The sequence below is a fragment of the Sminthopsis crassicaudata genome, chromosome 6 (genome assembly GCF_048593235.1).
Source record: "Sminthopsis crassicaudata isolate SCR6 chromosome 6, ASM4859323v1, whole genome shotgun sequence".
NCBI lineage: Eukaryota > Metazoa > Chordata > Mammalia > Dasyuromorphia > Dasyuridae > Sminthopsis > Sminthopsis crassicaudata.
The window spans coordinates 195077105-195099653 of NC_133622.1; the positions used below are offsets into that span (position 1 = coordinate 195077105).

The 22549-nt window shown below is 40.2% G+C and overlaps 2 protein-coding genes across 5 annotated transcripts in view; one reads left to right on the forward strand and one right to left on the reverse strand.

The window, feature by feature from the left end:
* The window catches only part of SLC49A3 (solute carrier family 49 member 3), a 52743-nt gene extending 48754 nt beyond the window's left edge, over window positions 1–3989 (forward strand). For both annotated transcript variants that reach the window (XM_074274908.1, XM_074274910.1), the window contains one exon: window positions 565–3989. In XM_074274908.1, the coding sequence (XP_074131009.1) occupies window positions 565–722 (158 nt within the window). In that variant the 3' untranslated portion in view covers window positions 723–3989. The remainder of the gene's footprint in view (window positions 1–564) is intronic.
* Window positions 2600–22542, reverse strand: MYL5 (myosin light chain 5). 3 transcript variants are annotated; one of them, XM_074274913.1, is made up of 8 exons: window positions 22480–22542; window positions 18672–18781; window positions 15008–15115; window positions 14508–14583; window positions 11725–11829; window positions 11049–11127; window positions 10457–10505; window positions 2600–2756 (listed from the first exon to the last, which is right to left on the reverse strand). In XM_074274913.1, exons 4-8 carry the CDS (start codon window positions 14569–14571, stop codon window positions 2655–2657), a joined length of 399 nt encoding a protein of 132 aa, XP_074131014.1. In that variant the 5' UTR covers window positions 14572–14583; window positions 15008–15115; window positions 18672–18781; window positions 22480–22542; the 3' UTR covers window positions 2600–2654. The 3 variants fall into 3 exon arrangements, with proteins under 3 accessions (XP_074131014.1, XP_074131013.1, XP_074131012.1); XM_074274912.1 differs by lacking the exon at window positions 22480–22542 and adding an exon at window positions 22378–22453; XM_074274911.1 differs by lacking the exons at window positions 18672–18781; window positions 22480–22542 and adding an exon at window positions 17216–17383.
* Window positions 22543–22549: the final 7 nt, after the last annotated feature.

Genomic DNA, 22549 nt, shown 5'->3' on the forward strand with positions numbered 1-22549 from the left:
GGGTGGGCTAGATTCTATCAATTACTAGACATTGATTGGTTTCCATCTTTTCCTGCTTGCCCCATGCCAAGCTACATCGGTTCAGTTGAACAAACATTTATAAAGGGCATACTATGTGCAAGGAATTCTGTTAGGCATTTGGGATACAGAGATTAAATGACACAGTTCTTGCTTTCAAGAATCTTACATTCTAAATGCCATCCTTTTCCCATTCTATCCTTACTTCAAACCATCACATCTGTCTCCTTTTCTTCCAGCCAATTTCACTGTCTTTTATTGTTGGGCGCTTATTAGAGCAATTTGGGATTGAAGTCATGTAAAGGGGCTCCTGTTTGACTATTTGGCTAAATCATAGGAAGAAGCTTCATTCAATGGACTCCAGATCAATCTATTGGTTCATTAGTCCATCAGTGACTTGGGTTGGCTTGTGAAGAAGGGTTGGGGCTACGATGGGATGGGGCAGTCAAGGTCAAGGCTTCATTCTACCATTTCTTCCCATTCCAGATGCCATAATCCAGGGTAGGTTTACATAACCTGACTTGGCTTTTTTATTTTGGGTTTCAGACTCCATGTTGTTCCTGGCTGGACTATTCTGTATCTTCAGCTGTATCTTCGTTATTTTTTTCCATTCACCATATAAACGGCTTGAGGCAGAAGCTAACACTACCTACAATCGCCACAAGGCAGGAAGGGATGAGGAAGATGGAGTTTCAGTTCAGTGACCCAGATATACCACAGTCTTAACTTCCTACCACTTTCCAACACGTGCCAAATTTCTGATTTTAAAATTTATATTTCAACAACAACTTAGAAGGAAGTTTTGACAGAAAACATTTTCTGGAAACTTTTTTTGATTTCTTTCTTTCCACACCCCCTAGTATTCTCTGACAAAGCAGATGCTGAGTTGGAGAGGCATTGCCAAGGGTGTGATTCTTGATCTCAAAGCAGCGAATGGTTTCCATACCAAAGGCAGTGGGGAGACCCCTCTATGCCATGCACTTAGGGAAAGACCTCAAATCATCAATGAGAGTTGGGGGCTAGACTTTTTTTTTTAACTGTTCGAAGAGACTTCACACTGGACACAGGGGAGAGAGTTCAGTTCATGTGCCTAAAAGAGAGTTTATAACAAGTAGCAGGAGAGAATCCATACTGAGAACTGGAAAGACTCATCACCTTTGGCAAAAGGGGAAAGATTTCTTCATACAGAAGACAGGGAAGAGAAAAGAGAGTGAGAAAGAAGAGGAAAAGAGAGAATTCATTTCATGTACTAAGAAGAGTCTTCTTCACCGAAGCCCTGAAGAAATGTCATTCCAGGAACTAGAAAAAATCTAAGCATGGGAAGAGCCCCATGCTAGAGTTCGTGAAGGAATGAATTGTAGATAAAATGAGCCCATGGCAGAAATTTGGGACCAAGCTTTTATGTGGCTGTGACAGACTGAAACAGCTCTGGTGCTAAGATCAATCAGGTTCAAGATCTCAGCATGGAAACACTCTTCACCACATTCATCCCAGTCTGGGGAACATAGTAAGCCTCTCCCAAGTGAGGTCCTATCCTGGAAGGTTATGGTTATGACCGGTTAGGAAGTTGAAGGGTTTTTGACCAACCCTCATTTGGTGACCAGGAACCTCAGGTTTAGGTAAATCCCAGTATGTGAGGGATGTGTATCAGACAATAGAGGGAAGGGAGCAAGCATTTATAAAATGCCTATTAAATGCTAGCCATTGGGCTAAGTATTTTCAAATATTTTCTCATTTGAAATCCTGCAAGCTAAGTGCTATTATTATCCTCATTTTATAATTAGGGATACGGAGGCAGACAGTCCAGATTTGAACTTGGGTTTTCCCGACTCCAAGGCCAGAGTTCTATCTACAATGGTACACAGCTGTCTTGTTAGGACTGGATCACAAAGGTGTATCCCACCCCTTCTTATGTGATAATGTGGCAAGAGTGGGTAGCTAGGTGATACCATAGTGCACAAAGCGAGGGAGTTACAAGGACTTATCTTCCTGAATTCAAATCTCACTTTAGCCAGCTGTGTGTCTCAGTTTCCTTATCTGGAAAAAGATCTGGAGAAAGAAATGTGCCAAGAAAACCCCAAATGGGGTGAAGAGTTGAATATGACTGAAACGACTAAATAACAATGGAAAGAATATTAGATTTAGGATCAGAGGACCTGGTTCAAATTCTGGCTCGGCTATTATTATCTATGTAAACTTAGACAAGCCTCATAACTTCTCTGACCCTCAGTTTACTTATCTGTAAAATAAGAGAGTTATAATAGAGGATCTCTAATGTTCCTTCCAGCTCCAAAAAATCTATAAAACCAGAGTCCTCTGCTCCAGATTAGGAGGGTTTTTCAGCCTTTAGCTTTGTCATACTCTGGAGGGAATTCCTGAAGTCAGGGACCTTAAGGATAAGGCTCTGTTGAGAGCTCCCCACCCCCCAGGACAAGATTCTTGGGGAACTTCAGGAGCAGCTAGATCTCTTCTCCCCAGAGTTTGGGCACCCAGGATTAGCTAGAAGATTGACCATGTCTCAGAAGGAGGCCTGGTGGGGCTTTCTTGGGGGCCAGATATAGACAGTCAGGTCTGGACCATATTTGCTGAATAACTTTTATTGAATGCACAGTGTTTACTCCCAGGCCCAAATCTTGTTATTCTTCCTTCTCCTCCCCATGGGTAATGACGTAACTTAAAGCTTTATAGTCCAGATTTCCAGCTGCATCAATGGAAGCAAACTGGAACATTTGGTCAACCTGTGGAAGATTTGAAAACAGTCAGGTTAGGACATTGTAATAAATAGGGTCACACCAGCTCTGTGATGATGTAGGAGGGATGGCAGGGGTGGATTAGACAGCACATTAGGGTCCAATCAGATCTAGCTTTCATGATAGAGCACAGTTCATGGCAGTGTGCTGGGAACAACAGGGAGAGGGGCCTGGTGAGGCAGATAGTCCTGCCTCCATTCCAGCAGCCTCCTGGGATGGAAGAAACCCAAGGGAAGCATTTTCCACAGTCATTCGTAGGCTTACTAGGACTGATAGGCAGAAATGCTAGTGGTTGATAATGACTAACCTGAGCATGCAAGCACAGGCTTTGTTCACTGTCTTTGTGGGTCCAGACCTGTGATTTCATCAGTATAGGAAATTGCTAGTGTAGAAATTCACTCTACTGATGGGAGCTCTGCAGCTTGCAGTTTTAGAGATTTGCCTGGGGCTCTGAGAGTCTCAGGGGTCTGGTTGGGATCCCACTGCTAGGAGGTGCCAGAGGCAGGGCTTGAACCCAGTTCGTCCTAAAGTCAGCATCTAGTAGGCTGGGTTGTCTCTGTTTAACTCACATAGGACTATATTTATTAAGAATCATTCTCTGAGCAAGTAAACAGGCTGAGAATAGAAGCAATTCAAGAAGGATTTAGACAAGCTCTGGTGTAGCAACACCACAGCAGATTAATAAGGGAAAAGACAGAGTATTTGAGGAAGGGATCCTTGTCCTATAAAGACACCAGAATTAAAGGCATAGTCATGATCTGTCCCCACCAAGGACAACTCCTGAACTGGGGAGTGGGGATATAGGATTGGGGTTGGGCTAAATCTGTTTTAGCAAAATGTTAGTTTGCTCAGGTTCTCAGAAACTCTTTGAAAACTGCATCTTTGCTTCAATTGTATGCAAAGAAACAGGATCTTCTTGAGTCCTTAAAAAGTTTGCTCTTCCAACAAATATGGCCTGGTACACTCTAGTTTACTCAGTGAACACTTCCAATACAGACAGATGGAAGATTGAACTCAGGCCCACACTCTGGATTATTTTTCAGCCAGGTTTCACTAAAGGATCACTTTTTGAAAACAAGTCTGATTTCCTTGCCATGATGGCCTCCTCGCCCCTGCCCTCCCCAGACATTCTATGAATAGAAATAAATAAAGTTCTAGCTTCACCTCCTTGCTCCAGTTAACTCTGGTTATTTTTAATAATAAAATAATGATGTTTATGTATTTTAGTGGCCTTAATTCTTTTAAGTGTGAATGGTTTTCTAAGAAAGCTGATAAGGTTGCATATGTTTTTATAAATAGCTTCAACTGTTAAGTATGTTTTATCTAACTTTAAGGAAAATTAAAGAAGGGGATGGAGGAATACAGAACATTCAGGTTGGGGGGGCAATAAGTGTTCAAGGGGAGAAAAATTGAAGAAAAAAGCAAACCCCTAAAGTGGCATAGCAAAGTACCCAATCACCAAGCTCTAGACCCATTTACTGGAAACTGGCAAAGAGCTATGGCTCCATAGCAGAAGTCTATGTTTATATTTGGAGAATCAGCCATTTAAATTTTAGGGTAAGTCACAGAATTTGAGGGTTGGAAGTAATTTCAGAAGCCATCCAGTCCAAATCCTATGTGAATCCCCCCTACATCCCTTGAAGAATTGCCAGAGCCTCTGCTTAAACACTCCCAGTAAGAGAACTATTTACCAAGGTCATTTGCTACACTTTGGGACAGCTCATAATTGTTAAGAAGTTCCTCCTTATAGCAAGTAAAAAATCTCTGCAACTTCCATCCATTTCTTCTAGTTCCACTCTTTAAGGCTAAAAAGAAATCTTAGAAATTCCTCAAAAAATCTTCTACTAAATCCTGCTTTGATGCCTCCCTGTTTTTCAGAGGTTACCCTGTATTATAGAGGCAATGACAATATAATGCAATCTTTTTGGAAGGCTCTAAGACCAAGATGGAAAGAGTCTTGAGTACAGACCTGGAGATACACTGATATCTAAGGACTTTAGCTAAGTTTGTAAATGCTCATCACCAGAAGGTTGCCCACCATGGTAACTCATGAAACAGATAAAAATAGAAAATGGCTGTTAGTCCTGTAGAACTTCCTGTTTCTGTTTCAGTAAGTGGGAAAGGGAGTGTCAGATCTTAAAAATAAGTTTTTGACTTGTCTGTGAATAGTTTAACTTTGTATTTTTAATATGAAGTTTTTCGTGACTAATGAATGAGTATACAGTTGGAATAGCTGAATTATATCCATAATGAATTCACACTATAAAAGAAACTAAAGGACATAAACAAGTTGTAGCTAAGTGGAAAAATGGCTTATAGAAACTCCTCGGGAATGCAAATAACAGTTAATCTTGTTTCACTACGTAACCTTGGCCAAGAAAAAAACCACATTTTCATGGTCATCTTGGTCGTCCTGCCTTGCATTGCCTGTACTGAGCATAATCAAATAACCACCAAAAAGATAATTGGAATTTATGGGCTAATATCCATTACCAAGGATAAAGTAGAGAAATGTAATAAAGAACTTGATAAAATTCTTCAAGTCATCATATTCCTTGATACTTAGAGGCTTCTGAACAGAAATGGGCATGGGAGAAAAATGGTGAAGAGTTGCAAGATAATGAAAAAATATAAAAAAAATAATGATTCAGGGGCAGCTGGATGGTGTAGTGGATAGAACATGGGCCTTGGAATAAGGAGGTCTGAGTTCAAATTTGGTCTCAGACACTTGATGCTTATTAGCTGTGTGATCCTGGGCAAGTCACTACACTACCTAGCTGCCCCCTGACTTTTCTTAAAGAACTTTAACTAATATAAAAATAAAATTACATAGAAAGTGCCTAGAAAACACTTGTCTTCTTGTTAAATGGAGATACAAGGCAACTTCAATTTAAAATTCATAATTTGCAAAACACTGGGGAGGGGGATGATTACTGTGAGCAAAACTACCACACAAAAAAACAATGCAAAGCAATTGAGAAGGAAAAAACCTGCACGAAACTTGGTAGGAGAGAAAAACCTATGAGAACATCTGTAAATGAAACTAAGACAACAAATTTGCCAGTATTTCTATAGCTGTTCAGTATCCTCAATAACTGAACCCCCCTATTAGATCAATTAGTCAAAGAGCATTTAGTAAATGCTTACTGTATGCCTGGTACTATGACTTGGATTTCTTAGAATACTGCCTTCCTCCCTAAACCATAAGAACTCTTATCTATTTAATAAGACTCTCCTTGAAAATAGATATGATTTTCTGTGGAAGAACCCATTTCTACAATCACTAAGCTGATTGAAAGGTGTACATAATAAAAGATCCTACATGAATTGCTGAATTTTTAAAAAATTTTACTTTGTAAAATAAAATGCAACTTTAGATTCCTCCTTTGTATGTTAAAATTACACAAATTTCTAATGTGAAACCTAATAATTGCTTGTTGGTTGATTCAAGAACTCACTGGTTGTTCACATTGAATGAATGCAAAAAATAGTAAGGAGTTAAGATATCAATGTTATACAGGTGCGCCTATTCTTAGATGTTATCAAACTAAATGACAACATTCCTGAAACATTACATATTTTCTTTAGTGGAATCCATGGTAATGCAAAAGAAATTAGCTTAATTGTTGCCACAAGAATAATAGAACTGATGAAAAGCATATTTTTACCCAGATTAATATGGAACTGAATGAATAGCCCATTAAGTCTATCTGTATATATCTATTTATATTGCTATCTGTCTCTCTCTATAAATATCTATTTACCTATCTACCTCTCATCTATCTATGCATTTATCTCTATATCCATCTGTCCCTCTGCCTGTCATCTATCCTATCATCTATTCATCTCTTTATCTATCTATCGCTATCATTATAGAAAGATAATGAGCTGGACCTAGCATTGAACAGAAAAGTATGTATGAATTGCTTTTGGGAAACTACATAGGACTATTAGTGATCCCAAACTGCTTGCTATCATAGAGACCCATTTTATAGCACCAACATTTTCTTGGTTAGGTTACATATCTGTGAATTATGGAGCATCATGATCTCAGAAAAATCAAAATGACAAGTAATCCTATAGGAAATGGAAAGAGCATTGGTGGGTGTATATTACCAACAACTTGAACATAAAAGGCCTTCCCAAGGACATATACGGTCTCTGATTGCATGGTTACATAGCAGATGAATAGGGGAGCAGGGCAGAAGGAGTAAGACGAACAAGAGACAACCTGTACGCTACACTGATAATATAAAGATATTAAAAGAGCCTGGGGTCACCAGTGGCTTGGTGAGAAAGTAGTAGAGGATGTTTTATGAAGGAGGGCATTAAAAGGAAGAATCAAAGAGGCTAAGATGCATAGTATCAAGTGCATGGCACTATGCTAAACACTTTACAATTATTTCTCATTGAATCCTCTAATCCTGGGAAGTAGAGGCCATAGTGATCCCTGTTTTATTGATGAAGAAACTGAGAAGAGATTAAATGCCTTGCCCACCATCACACAGCTAGTATCTTAGGCCAAATTTGAACTCAGATTTTTCTGGTTATAGGCCCAAAGCTGCCATCGACATTGCATATGCCCAAAGTATATGCGCTGAAGGAAGCAAATAAATATTTATTAAGAATCATTCTCTGAGCCAAATATTCTGCTAAATGCTTTATAAATATAATATTTAATTCTTACAACCTTGGAAGGTAGGTGTTATTATTATCTCCATTTTGTAACTAAGGAAACTGGGGCAGACAGAAGTTGAATGATTTGCCCAATACCATACATCTAGTAAATGTCTGAGGCTGAATTTGAATCCAGGGATTCTTGAAACTGGAGAATTCAGTCTACTATCCACTAGATATCCGCAATGAAGGACCAGCTGAATGGACTACCTATTTAACTGAATTTCTAAAACAAATTTTTCAAAAGTTTTAAAGATGAATTATGCATCAACTTTTTAATTTAGTAAAATCATATAATTTGGAAAATCATAATTTACATATGATGGAATTTTAATAATCAAAACAAGAATTCTTCATCCACTTGTTTCTATATCTGAGGCTAGTCAGGGTAAACTTTTAAAAGTCTTTTTTAAAAACTCATTTATAAATCTCTGACTCAGAGATCTGATTATGTCAGCACAAGGTCATCTGTAAAAGAGACTCACTAGGATTTCACTATCTCTAGGGAATTCCTCTTTCATTTGGATTCTGTTCTAGACATCTTCCATGATAATTGTAAACATCTTTAGTGAGCCCATGTCTCCCTGTTTTATGCCCCATTTGTTACAAATAATCAAAAGATAATCAAGTAAACAAGCAAAATCTTGTTATTTTTCTCAATAGACTTAGTATTATTTTAACATAGGCAAAAAAACCAAACCAAAACAAAAAAAAAAAAAAAAAAAAAAAACCTGGTTGGAGAAGAGCCTTTACAACTTCATTTTGTTCTTCCAAATCATTTTTTTTTTTTTTGGTAGTGAGAGCTTACTTTCTTAAGTAATTTACTAAAATGCAGTCTACTCTAGAATTTATTTATAAAAGTCTTCCTTTTCCTTCTCATATTTTCATCAAATATATCTTTGATACTTATGTAGATTCCCTTCACAATTTTTTTCAGAGATGACAAAGTAGGGATATAACTCAATAGATACTACTTTTCTCTTGACTGACACTTTTCTATAGTAATACTATGTAAATAATATCTATGATTTCCTCTTGTTTTTCCAGTATTTTTGCTGCCATTAATTATCCTGAGACTTGTTCTCTTCTATTCTCAAAATGGTGTGGCCTTCATTACGGACCTTTTCTGTATATATTTGGTTTGTTCCAGTTGTTCCTTTCTAGCTTTATATGATTTATTGATATTTCAAATTCTTTCTGCAGAATAATGCCAATAGAAATGCTTGAATCCAGGTAAAGTGGCTGTACTGTGATTTGGAGGGAAGATTCATTAGAAATATTGACAGATCTTTCCCAATTTTTTGTTTATTGTCCTATTCTAGTTTCATTTATAAATTTCTTGGAATGATGTGGCCTAAATGGATCTCATTCCAAACTTTCTCCCGTTTTCCCTTTGTGACTTCTTGCTGTTTTATGAGGAGACATGACTAAGGATCTTCCACCAATCCTTGATAAGATTTTACAAAGGAGTTTACATTCAAAACCCATGTTCCTTCATGATTCTCTAATTAACCACCATGATGGCAGAAGTGAAAGGGTTGTATAAATCTTTAGGACCAAGTGTATTTTTCTTTGTTTCATGAATTGTATTAGTAAAAGAATTAATCCTCTCACTGTTCTAGAGATAAGCCTTCCTAAATTAGTCCTTTGGGAAATATCTGTTGCTAGGATTGTACCTGACGTCTTTACATCATGGTAGAAACTGTGTGAGCTTGAACCATGCCTTTGAGAACCCATGGCTACCTTCACACCACAGTGGAAATACCTACTGTGGAATTTTGTGGAAGAACCTGTCACTGTCCTTCCTAAAATGTGTTTCACTGAATTGAACACAATAATCCAAATGTGGTCTTAACCAGGGTAGATGGCAATAGAACTATCACTTCTTTCAATCTGGTTATTATGTCTCTCTTACTACGTTCTCATTAAATTAGACATTTTAGCTATCATGTCACTTTGTTAACTCATATTTAGTCCATTAATGTTCCAAGATTATGTTCTGCTCATGACTTCTATCCATCCTACAGTACTCCGGAGTAAATCTCCATCATACAACAATCATTACAGTCATACTAATGAACCTGCTATTAATAGGAATTTCTTAATCTTTTTGTGTGTTGTGGATTCTTTTGAAAATCTGGTGAATTGCATGAACCTCTTCTTGGAATCATATTTTTAAATTCATAAAACATATAGGATTATAAATAAAGCCAATTATGTCAAAATAAGAATGCAATTTTTTTTTTCTCAGCCAAGTTTATGGACTCCCTGAAGTCTATGGACCCCAGTTTAAAAACCTCTGCTGCAGATAATCTTAAGAAGACTTGGTCATTAGTCATAAGGGAGAAAGTTTACATAAGAAATTCAGTTGCTCTCCTGTTCCTCCCATTCCCCATCCTAGCTCTGTAGACACACATGTTCATACCAGTCTTGGTCTCCCTCTAGTGGAGGAAGGGATTAGCCATGGCTTAAGGGCATCAGTAACACACCCAAGATCTTATCTTAGAGAACATTGTGTATACTACCTTTGGACTCCTGCACAACTAGACAGTCTCTGAGTGCCCAGGATAGACTATCTAGCTGAAGCTCAAGGCATAGTAAACTATTAGAGTAATACGTCCAAGGAGAAGATTAATGGAGCATTACAGTAATCCAGAAGCCACTGTAGCTGTGTAACCAAAGAACTCTCAACACTAAATAAAGCAGGTTTTATTGAGTCAACTGTATGACTTTAATCTACCTGGGAAAGATGCATTTAAGAATTAGAATTGGGTAAAGTGATCCTTGTTGGGACCTTTTCCCACTTCTCTCTTATGTTAGACCAATATATCTCCTTGGGAACCCCATATTCAGAAGATCCCCAGGAAAGACTTGTTTGTTCCAAATAAGCCTTAAGATTTTAGCCTCTGGTAAACAAAATGCAGCCCTACTTTCTAACATAGGGATGACATACACAGTCATGCTCCCTGGAGGAAGGATTATAAGAGGAAAAGCAACAGGAAAAAGCAAACCTCTTCTGCAGTCATCTTGTCAGCCTGGGACATCAGCAGCCGCTTTATACTAATAAAAACAGAAGGGAAAATCATCCTGGTTAGTTCAACTTTTTAAAGATAAACATCACAATATCCCAATGAACAATCTCAGAACTTTGGCTTCCAAGGGATGAATTTTTCAGCCACTTTTACTTCTGTAACTGTGAGTTACAGAAAGGGAACCATTAAGAAATCAAGTCTCTTTTAGAATTGTTTCCTAGCAAGTGAGCAGATTACATGTGTCATCCATCCATAAAAACACACACACACACACACACACACACACACACACACACTATGCCCAGACTCCATATGAAGAAAGATACCATGTTCTTCCAACCTTGGGCTCAACTCTGGTTCTCAGCAGGGCCATCCCTCACTCCTGAGGACCTGGCTTTTTAAGTCTGATGTCCCTCTCTTAATTCCTTTGGCCCCCACTTTTGATCTTTTTTTTTTTTTTTCCATTTTCTGTGACCAGGAACCTTTCACTATCCCTTAATCCATCCTGCCACATTCCTTATCCCTCCATCCCTGCATTCCCACATCCACAAAATAAATTGAAGAGATTTACTAATCCTTGTTGATGCTCCCTTTGGCTTCTGGGTCCAGCATCTTAAAGGCATTCAGTATCGTCTCCTCTGCATCGGTCCCTGCGGGAACAACCAGAAAAATGAAATTCACTCAACCTTGTGAAGATTCTGACTGAGCCTTCCTTTCCTCCAGAGTCTTCAGGTCTGGGACAAGTCAGATTGCCAGAGTTGAGAACCCAGGTGCATCTGTTGTAACCCGCTCACTTTAAAAAAGAAACTGGAAGGGACTTGTTTAAAGGAACACAGAAGAATGGTCACAGATTTAGGACTAGAGGACCATGGCTACTAGGGTCCACTTTCCTATAGTGGGCTTGAAATCAGGTGACCTGGTTTCAAATTCTAGCTTTTTGCTTGATCCTGGGAAAGCCATAGCCCCTCTGAGTCTCAGTTCCCTCATTTATAAAATGGGAGTACCATGTTTGCACTCACTACTTCACAGGGTTGCTGTGAAGCAAGTGCTCAGCTAACTTTAAATGTTAATAAAGAAATATCAATTAAATTATGATTGTTGTCACTTTGTCTAATTACTGCTGTTTTGTGGAAGAGACAGAAGAAGCAGATGGTTTGATGGGGACCAAGGAGACCCCCAGCAGGAGCCCACGCCCGAGGCCAGCAGGCCATCTGCCCTCTACCTCAACTACAGCTTAGGGTACTCACCATTCAGCTTCTCTCCAAACAGGTTCAGGAACATTGTGAAGTTGATGGGGCCTGTGGCCTCCTTCAGCATAGCATCCAGCTCATCATCTTTAACATTAGTCTTGCCTGTTATTAAAGAGGCAAGGAAGGAGGGAGGGAGTGGGGCAGGATAGAGATAGGGAAAGAAAGCAAAGAGTTGTGAAACAAGGGGAAAGGGGACCAGGAGCACATAAAGAAAAAGATGGAGAGGGAGGGGAAGAGGAAAGGACAAAAAGGGGGAGAGGAATGAAGGAGAAAGGAAAAGAGAGGGAGAAATAAGAGAGAGAAAGAGAAAGGAAGGGGAAGAGAAAGAAAAAAGGAGGTATGGGGACAGAAGAGGGAGGGAGAAATAAGAGAAAAAAAGAATTAGGAAGGAAGGGAGTGAAATAGGCGAGGGAAGAGGGGAGTAGGGACAGAGAAATGGGGGTGGTTTGGGATTGGACAAAAGGAATAAGGAATCAGAAACCAGGAAAAGGAGAGATGGGAAGGGAAACATAGGAGAGAGGGAGAGGGCAGAGCCAGAGATAAAGAGAAGAAAAGATAGGTAAGTTGACAAAGAGGGAGAAAGGCAAAGAAGTGGAGATACATAAGTTTCCTTCCTGCATGTGAATTATAAGGGGAAAAAATGTCACTAATATCAGAATCCTCTAAGGCTGTGTCCAAGGCCCCATACTTTTAAATAGCTAAACCTCACTCGCAACTCTTCTAGACTATTTGGTTCACAATAACTGGTAAGAGCAGCATGATGTAGTAGGTAGTATTCTGGGCATGGAACCAGGAAGGCCCAGGATCAGATCCTACTCCTAACACTTACTAGGTCTATAATTCTGGGCAATCATTTATCACATAAATTCCTAATTCAGATATGACTTAGGTATCATGTAGTCTAAGCCCCTCATTTTACTGATGAGAAAATGGAGCTCGAGAGATATTAAGACCTGCTCAGGACCATGCAATTTGGCTATTAAGTGTCAGAGACAGGTTTGGAGGCTGGATTAGTCTTAAGTCCAGGCTCTATGCATTATGCCATCTGCCTTTCTGAATTAACTTCTATGGACTCCAAGCACTGGCTAGGTCTTGTTCCTAAGTCACACAGGCTGACATTACAGGTGCTGCCAGTATTTGAGTAAATGATTGTCCCCTCGACAAATTATTTTGGGCAGAAGGGCAATGAGCAGAGCCCAGAAGTGAATAAGCAGAACAGAATCGGATAGAGCGGATTTGGAAAATGGTAAAGGATTTTTAGTGATCCTGAGCTCTTCCCTGACACAAAAGCCTGTTTTTAAATATTATTATTCTCCCAGTGATGAATCCCTCTGGTTGTGAATCATGGAATTCCACACCAAGGGAAGAAAACAAACTTCAAGGAGCCCCAAAGGATGATGAAGAACTCCATGGTGGGTGTGAGTGGGTTGCAGCACATTATCGCTGATGGCTTCTATAGGAAAAGTGATGTAAAAAATGTTATCAAAGAAATTTATGTCCATAAATGGAAGTGGGCTAGTTGTGGAGTGAAAATAAGGGCCTGGGTGCTCTAATGGTATTCACAGAATGCTAAAAGATCTCAAGGAAGGCCTTGGGGCTAGATCCCCTGGCAGATTTATGAGAGGGCAGGGCAAGAATTATACTGGATGAGGAAACGTGACTGGATTGAGCTCTAGGCCAGCTGAGTGCTCACATCAATGAGATAATGGACTCGCTGATGGATGAGGGTACAATAATAAGAAGGATCATCATAAATATAACAGCTCACCCTTGTTTGGTGCTTTGAACTTTCCAAGAGCAGAATCACATCACTGGATCTTCACATCAATCATGGGACAGAAGCAAGACAGGGAAAATTACCTCCTCAAATCTCCTATCCCTTCTCATTCAGCAGCTATCAGTATTGTTCTTGCTCATTTGTTTTTAAGAGTGGGTATTCTTGAGCAACCAGGCTAAAAATGTGGCAGCCAGTCTACAGGTCTGAACCCAGTAGTGGTGAGCAGGGAAGCTTTGTCCTGCTCCGTTTTCCTGATCTGGACTGAAATGCACCTCCTAAGGTGGCCTGTTCCTTTAATACCCTTTTGGACTCTGTTTCAATGACCATGCTCTGCCCATTTCACCTCATCTGCTCCTTCCCTTTCATATTGTGGAGCCTAGAATTAGACACGGCGATTTTTAACCAATTGTGATCAAAGGAAGCCTCCATGCCATCCTCTTCCTTATGCTGTGAGATTTCCAGTTCTTTATCCATTGGGACTTTCATTTTTTCACCTTGTACCAAAGCCCTGGATTTTCTCCCTAGAACTGTATATTCTGCCCAGGACCCAAGTGAACTTGCCTGCGGGCTTTGGCTAAATCAGGCCAGAATTCATCCCCTGCTTCCCCTTTCTAATTCTCATTTGCCCCCATAACCCTTAACACCTGCACCCAAGAATTAACTGTTAGTCCCAAAATACATAGTTTGTTATGATGTTACTGTTCCATCATTTTATTTTCACACAAAAAGAACAGAAAGGCAAGAGGTGTATGGCAGTAAAACAAGACCCTGGCCTTGATTCAGGAGACCCATGGGCTCCTCCATTTCTAAATCTCTGTTCAGCTGCACTGGAAGGTTGAGATGATAGAAGGGAAAGGACTTTGTAACTGTAAAGTGCTGTGCACATGAGAGATTATTAATATGATTAATTTTTATGCTATCCTGATAATGAAATGTTCTTGAAAATCATTCATATAATTTAAAAAACCAGTTTAGGACAGATTTTCCATCTGAGAATACATACCTAGGGAGGCGTAAGTATCTTTCAAGTCCTCCTTGTCGATAAAGCCATCCCTATTCTGATCCATGAGTGTGAACGCCTGAAAACAAACCGGGCAAATCAGGGATGAGGGGGGTGGAAGGAGAAGGGGAGGAAGACCTTGTTGGGTGTCAGGACAGGCATATACTTTTAACTAGCTATGCTGACTCATTCCTCATACTTATGTTCACAGAGAGAAACTAGGTTGTGTGTGTGTGTGTGTGTGTGTGTGTGTGTATGTGTTTTAAATAAAATTAAGAATCTGTATAGACCCAGGTATTACCCCAACTCCTTCTCAAGGTTATAGACTTGTGTTACTTTAACTCAATCCCAAATAGAGAAGTCAGAATTGACACAGATGCTAACGTAAGGGGAACAAGAGGGTACGCTTGGGGTTTCCTAAAAGAAAAAGTTCTTAGGAGCCCTTGGGACTGGTCAGAGGAGGGGGAGAGAAAGGATAGAGATAAAATGGGAAGGAAACTTACTTCTTTAAATTCCTGAATCTGTGTCTGTTCAAAGTTGGAAAAGACATTGGATGAGGCCCTCTGAGCACGAAGAGCACCGCCTTCCTTCTTCTTGGTCTTCCTACTGGCCTAAAATGGAAGCAAATAGTTTAGAGGTAACCAAGGGGTCTCTGAAAATCATTAAGGATTTCTTCCCCCCGCCCCCCATCCAGGCTAGGAGCCCCAAGGAATAGTATCAATATTCCCCTCCTTCCCTCTAGCCCCAAAAGGAAAAGTATTACAAGGCTCACTAATTCAAACCAATTATTCTTTCTATACCCTAAATTCAATTCCCTCCAATTTATTTGAGGGAGTCATCCCTTTCTTCTAATGTACTTTAATATCTCCCGAACCACTGTTCCTTCCTCTCTAGGTACATTTTTCCCAATTACAAAATAATCTTTCTTATTCATACCCTGAGAGTCCACAAATAGATTTCAGGGAGATCTGTGAATTTATTTATTTTATAATTGTGTTGCAGTATAGTTTCCTTAGTAATTCTATGTGTTTTTATGATTTTTAAAAATATTATTCTGAGCTGGGATCCATGGTCTTCCTCAGGCTGACCAAGGGGTCCACACCACAAAAAAAAGTGAAGAATTCCCAACACAATGCTGAAGTTCCATCATTTCCCCCCCTACCCCTTCATTGCTTTCATTGCATCAATTTAAAAAATTAGCAATAGATAATGTCTCCATTGCTTGACTCCTAATTTTCTTCTCAGCCCCTTATAATTGAGTTTCTACTACACTCCCCTATTGATAATGCATTCTTTAAGGTCACCAATGACCTAATTATCAAACTGAAGGGCTTCTTTTAGTCTTCCTCCTTTTCCTTTTCCTATTCCTCCTCCTCCTCATGTTCAGGTTCCCTACAACACACCCGATACTGCAGCAGTCTCTTCCTTTCTTCTTTTAGTTCAGAGTCACCATGCTTTCTTCAGTCTCCTGACCTTCTCATCTGTCTACTTACCTCCTGTCTGATCCCTTAAGGTTGTATCCTTGACCCTCCTTCCTATACACACTCTTTCCCTTGGTAATCTCACTCATTCCTACAGTTTTATTTCTCCTCCTTGTCCTATCAGACAATGGCCAAAACTTTATCCTTCATCCTGAACTGCAGAGCTGTAAATCCAAATACATGGAAGATATTTATCTCTAATGAGAGGTTCCACTAGCCTCCTTCCAGAAATGGCAGAGTTAATTAACTTCCCCCCAATCATTCTCCTCATTTTGGCTTTACTATTTCAGTCTGCAGTGCCTTCATTCATCGTCATCCTATTTATAACCTTGGAATATCTTTAACCATTCCCTCTCCTTCACTTCTCCTAAAGAATCCATTACCAAATCTTTTCAATTCTGCTGTGATGATCTTGCTTTTACTTTCTTCCCTGTATTCCTCCTGTCATTCCCTTTGCTCTCATTAACATATATCTGACCTGTGTCATAGAGTTTTTTTCTCCCTAAAACAATGGGATTAAGTAATTTACAGAAGGTCACATAGCTAATAAATGTCAAGAGTTTGGGGCAGAATTTGAATTCAGGTACTCCTGACTCCAGGGCCAGGGTTCTGTCTACTGTGCCACATAGCTGCTCCCAACTCTTAATATTTTTCCTGCCCTTGCTCTCTCCCTGTTCTAGACTTTAGCCACAATAATTTCTTTTTTATTCATAAAGCTGGTCATGTCACTGTTCAAACATTTTCAATGGTTCCCTATCACCTGAGCAAAGGTCAGATTCCCCTATTTGCATGTTCCCACAATCTGCAGGTACTTTACCTTTTTAGTCTTATCTAATTAACTTGACTTCATGAATTCTAAATCTCAGAAAAGTGGACAATTTCCCATCTCCCCCAAAATAAACATCCCATATTCTATATTTTCCTGCCTCTGTAATTTTGCTTGAGGTATTTGATTTCACTGGAATGGATTCCCTTTCTTTAACTATTCTTTAACTATTGAGTTTCCCCTCTTTATGGATCATCTCGAAGGCCACATCCTCCAAGGGACCTTCTCTGATTTCAGGCTTAGCAGTGATTAAACTTAGAGCTGGCTGGTGTGAGCATTGATCTTTTCGAGCTTTCTCTCTTCAGAAGATTTAATTGAGATAAGCAGAGAATATTGCTGGTAACCAGGACCTCTTATAGAAGGTACTAATATCATCCTTGGGCCTTGGGACCCATGACACTTACCATTTCTCTGGGTCAAGACTCTCCTTCTGGTGCAGTTCTTACTCTCCTGTCCCCCTACAGGTCTCCTCTGCTGTGTGGGAAGGGGTACCTTGGGTCTTAAGTTCATGGCAGTCAGTCCCTCAGGACAGCTCAGGCTTCAACTTCGGCTCCACTCCCTACATGGGCAGGCTTGCAGATACCCACAGACCCCCAGGGACCGAACAACTGTTGTGTGTTTTTAGTGGGGATGGCAGGATGGTATGATCTAAGCAGGAAAACCTGGCAAGAGTGCATATCTGATGGAGAGCTTGTGGGAAGCACTCTGAGAAGATGATAGAGAGGGTCTAAGGGGAAGAGTACATCTGAACAGAGAGAAGCCTTTGGGGGAAGAAAAGCATCCCGAAAAGGGAAATGATGGGATAGGGTTGTCTCAGGTCAGAGAAACCTGGAAATAGGTGTTTCTAAGCTAAGAGACTTAGGCCTTCAGTGAATATCAAGGCAAGAATACCAGAGCTTTGGGAAAAAAACTTTAAGCAGAGAGGGGTGGAATTTCAGGATGGGTCAATCTAAGAATCAAATTATCTGAGCAGAGATATGGGTCCATAAGGGTCTATAAATAAGAGAACCAGAAGCTGTTTCTGAATATTGAGATCTGTGTTAACTCTCCTATCTATTTCTCCTTCCATCCCCAAAAGTTGGAAGAACAACAAAAAATGTAAATCATGGGGAGTCTAATCGTTTGGGGCCAAAAAACTGGTTCCTAGCCTTTTTTATGACATGAATCTCTGGCAGTTTGCTGTAGCCCAGGACCCCTTTTGAGAACAATCCTTTTAAATTAATTCAATGGATTTTGGATTACAAAGGAAACCAGTTCTATTAAAATAGTTATTGAAACATTTTTTTTAAATCCCATTAAGATATCCTGATTTACTGTATCAGATTGCTTGCTTTCTTGGGGAGTGGGAGGAAAAGGAGGAAGGGAGAAAAATTTGGAGCTCAAAAATCTTACAAAGATGAATGTTGAAGGCTGCTGTTACATGTAATTGGCAAAATACTATTAATTAAAACATTAAAAAATAAGTCCTGGTTTAGAGTTAGGAGGAAGAGGCAGGTTAGGATGTCTTTTTCCATCTGGCTATTGTGCTGGTCATGTGTCTCCTCCCTCTCCCAACCCCCAGTGGAATCTGGTCACAGAGTGACCTCTGTGATCCCGCTGATTTGGGGATATTCACTTTGTAAGAAGTTCATGTAAGCTTTTGGATCTCTGTACTTTCCTTTTCTCTCTGTCTGCTACCTTCTTCCCTGCAACTATGAAAGGAATCCAAAAGACCTTGCTACCCTTCCCCAGCAACTGTGACTCACCGGAGACACAACTGTCTCCTTTAAGTTGCCTTGGAGGGTCAGAGATGACAGTTCTGGGGGAGATATCTATGACAGGTTCATGGAGAATCTGAGGAACAAGCTCTAAAGATAGTACCTAGGATGAGAGGCCGGGTCCAGAGGGATGATCAGAATACAGGCAGGAGGGCTGCTGACTGAGCGTGGAGGAAGGCAACCAATAGACAGCTTCCAAACACTTCTCCCAAGCTGGGGAGAGAGGAGAGTATAGAGTTAAGTGACAGTGTCTGTACCCCACCACCCCCTCCTCCCATCAGGCTCTCTTTTATCTTTAGTAAAAGTGCCTTGGGAATATTGTGGTCATGTCTGGCCATGTCGGGAATATCAGAGCAGATGAAAAAGGCAGGAGAAAGGAATATGTCTCCACCTGCCATTCCCCTGTGCCCTGTGGGATTTGGAGTCTGGCTTTTCTTACATCCAAAGCCTGTTCCTTTCCCTAGATGCTTATTCTAATACAGGAGCTGCTGACCAGCCTGCTTTATTTAAAGTTTGGTTGGGGAATATCTATAAATCTACATGAAATACGCCTCTTTTAGTTTTACAAGTTGGATTCTGTCACACTGTATGTCACTTGTCCAACTCCTAAATTTGAAAAGGCAAGAGAGGAATGAGTAGAGGTTCCTAAGTAGGGAGGAAGAGATGAGATCATGGGCCTGAGGGGAGGGATCAGTCTTCATAAGAAGGAAGGGACTAGGCAAGGTGGTTGACCCCTGTCATCCCTAGTGTTAGAAAGGCTGAGGTTGGTAGATTGATTTGAATTCTGAAATTCTAAGCTATTGGTGATTCTCTGAGAGTTCAGAGGTACCAGGTTGTCTAATGAGGGTCAAATTGGTCTAAGTCAGAAAAATGGAACAGGTTAAAAGCTTTTTTGCCAATCAATTCTGAGACTGGACTATGAGTGATCAGACTTCTAGCTCTGGTGAGATAGGGCAACTTAATCTCAAAAAAGGGGAGTGGGGGTACTACCACATCCTTTGAACCTGAAGCAAAGGAGGAAAGGATGGATAAAGACAGATTTTGAAGTGTGGAAAAGATAAGGAAGAATTCACAGGGTATGTTTCTCAGTTAAACAGAAAGTAAGCTTATTATCAAAGGTAGAATTCGGATACTGAGGTTATAAAAGGAAGATTAGAACAGTTCTTCTGGGAGTTAAAGGATATAAAGAGGCAAAACTCAAAGGAAAAAATCCATGTCACTAATAGCCAAATGGGGGAAAACATTTTCAAATCACTATTAGAGAAATACAAATTAAAATAACTTTGAGATCCTATCTCACATATATCAGACTGGTAAAAATGACAAAAACAAGAAAATGACAAATGTCAGAAGGGCTATGGGAAAACAGGGGCTATAATGCACAGCAGAATTTTGAATTGGTTTAGCCATTACAGAAAGCAACTTGGAGCTGTACTCCAAAAAGTCAATGAACTGTATACCTTTCAACGCAGGAATACCACTAATAATTGGTACCACTTATTTATCATTTTAAGATTTACAAAGCACTTTAAAAATATTATCTCATTTCATCAACATGAAAAGGTTGTCATGTTATTCTCCAATAATGGTGAATTCACTATTTACCCAAGGCAGCCTTTTTATTATACTTGTGGATAGTTCTATTGGGTAGTTTTTCTGTGTACAACAAGCTGAAATTTGTCTCTCTCCATGTTTTGCCCATTTTCCTTGTCTCTGTCCTCTAGAGCCAAGCAGATCAAGTCCAATTCCTCTTTCACATGACAATCTTTCAGATAATGGAAGACAGTTAACAGATTCTTTCTCCAAGTTTTCTCTTTTTCAGGGTAATTATCCCAGGTATTTCAATTTTTCCTCATAAAACCCTCTTGGTCAATCGCTTCTAGATATTCTACAGCTTGTCAATGAACTTTCTAAAATGTGATGCCCCAAACTATTAAGTATGATCTGACTGGAAGAGTACAGTGAGACAATTACTTCCCTTATTCTATATAATTTCTTAATTCAATCTAAAATAGCATTAGTTTATTGATTTCTATGTCACACTGTTGACTCAGACTGAGCTTAGAGTTCACTAAAATACTTATCTCTTTGAAGGAGACTGTCTAGCCAAATCTCCCTTATTCTACAACTATAAACTTGATAAAATGACTTCACATTAATCTTTGTTAAATTTGACCTACCAAAAAATCTTATATTTATCATCCAACATGGTTGCTTTTCTTCCCATTTTTGTATCATCTGAAAATGTGGAAAAAAAATATGATTCCTTTCTCCAAGTCACTGATAAAAACATAAAAAAAACCAACAAAAAAACAAGGTTAAGCATACATCCCTGGGACATTACACTGGGCACATTCTTCTATATTTACAAGGAACAGTTAACAATTAACTCTTTGAGTTCAAACATTTTACTATCCAAACCCAGCTAATTTTACTGCAGTACTTTGTTGTTTAGTTGATTAGAAATGTCCAACTCTTCAGATTCCATTTGGGGTTTTCTTGGCAAAGATGCTAGAGGGGTTTGCTATTCTTCCTCCAAATCAATTTACAAATAAAAAATTGAAGCAAACAGGGAAATTGAAGCAACTAAGGAATATCTGAGGCTGTTTGGCCATTGCTCTATTTACTGTGCCATTTAGCTGCCAGATTTCTTTTTGGTTACATACCCCCATCAGTAAAAAGTTTTTAAGACCATCCCCTCCCACATATATAGTGGTCCTCAAACTTTTTAATAGGGGGCCAGTTCACTGTTCCTCAGACTGTGGGAGGGCCGGACTATAGCAAAAACAAAAACTCACACTCTGTCTCTGCCCCTCAGCCATTTGCCATAACCCTGCGGGCGCATAAACATCCTCAGCAGCCGCATCTGGCCGGTGGCGATAGTTTGAGAACCCCTGCATTATATATTTATTTATTTATAAATCATATTCAGGCACCAATATATTACAAACCTATACAAAAATTAGAAATTTTTGAAAGATAAGATGGGCAGATATATACTCTAGGAAAAATCACTTGGGCAACAATGTGAAGGATGGATTGGAGACTTTAGACAGGCAAGTCAATTAAGAAGCTATTACTAAAATCCGGATGAGACTCAATGCGGGCTTTTTGTGGCTGAATGAGGAGAGAGAAGGGGAGAGCTGTCAGTGAAGGTGTAGGTTGAGGGCTTGCACTGAGGAGGGATTTTAGAGAATAAGAGCGGATGCAACTGTGGAAACCAACTTGGCAGGGAGGGCGGCTCATCAGACTTCTCTTATCTTTTGGAGTCAGGTCTTTCCAAGCGCACTTTCATTGTGAAAACCATTGATCTAGTTCATCTCTCTTCCTTTGAGAGATGGACAAAGAGAGAGAGGGAGGGAAGGAAGGAGGGAAAGAGAGGAGGAAAAAAAGGAGAAAGAAGAGAGGAGGAGGAGGAGGAGGAAGAAGAAGAGGAGGAGGAAAGGAGGAGGAGGAGAGAGAAGAGACATAGAGATAGAGAGAGGGATACAGAGAGGAGGAGGAGGAGAGGAAGAAGAGGAGGAGGAAGAGGGGGAAAAGGAGGAGGAGAAAAGGGACACACACAGGGAGATTGAGGCTGTCAAATGCTTTGCTAGCACCTATGCCGTCTCAAAAAGAGAAAGGACCGGTGCTGGCTCTGGGTGATCACTGCTTCCTTTTCGGGATGCTCATCGCCCACTCCTTTATTCTGGAACACGAGGGATTGGTCACCTCTCACCCTCCCCCCGCACAAACCCAGCCCAGGAGTGGGGCGCTGGGGAGAGGGATTCCTGGTTAAGTACCCTCCGGGACGTAAAGGACGCGTTCACCTGGGGTTCCTAGCACCGCCCCGCAGGAGCTCCGCCTTCGGGCCAGCCTCCAAGCGGCCCGAGACACCCCGAAGAGGCGCGTGCGTGTGGGCAAGTTCTTACCGGCGGCGCGCACGCTGCTCCAGCCTCGCCCCCCAGAACTCAGGCGTGCACGCCGATTCGGCCCCGCCCC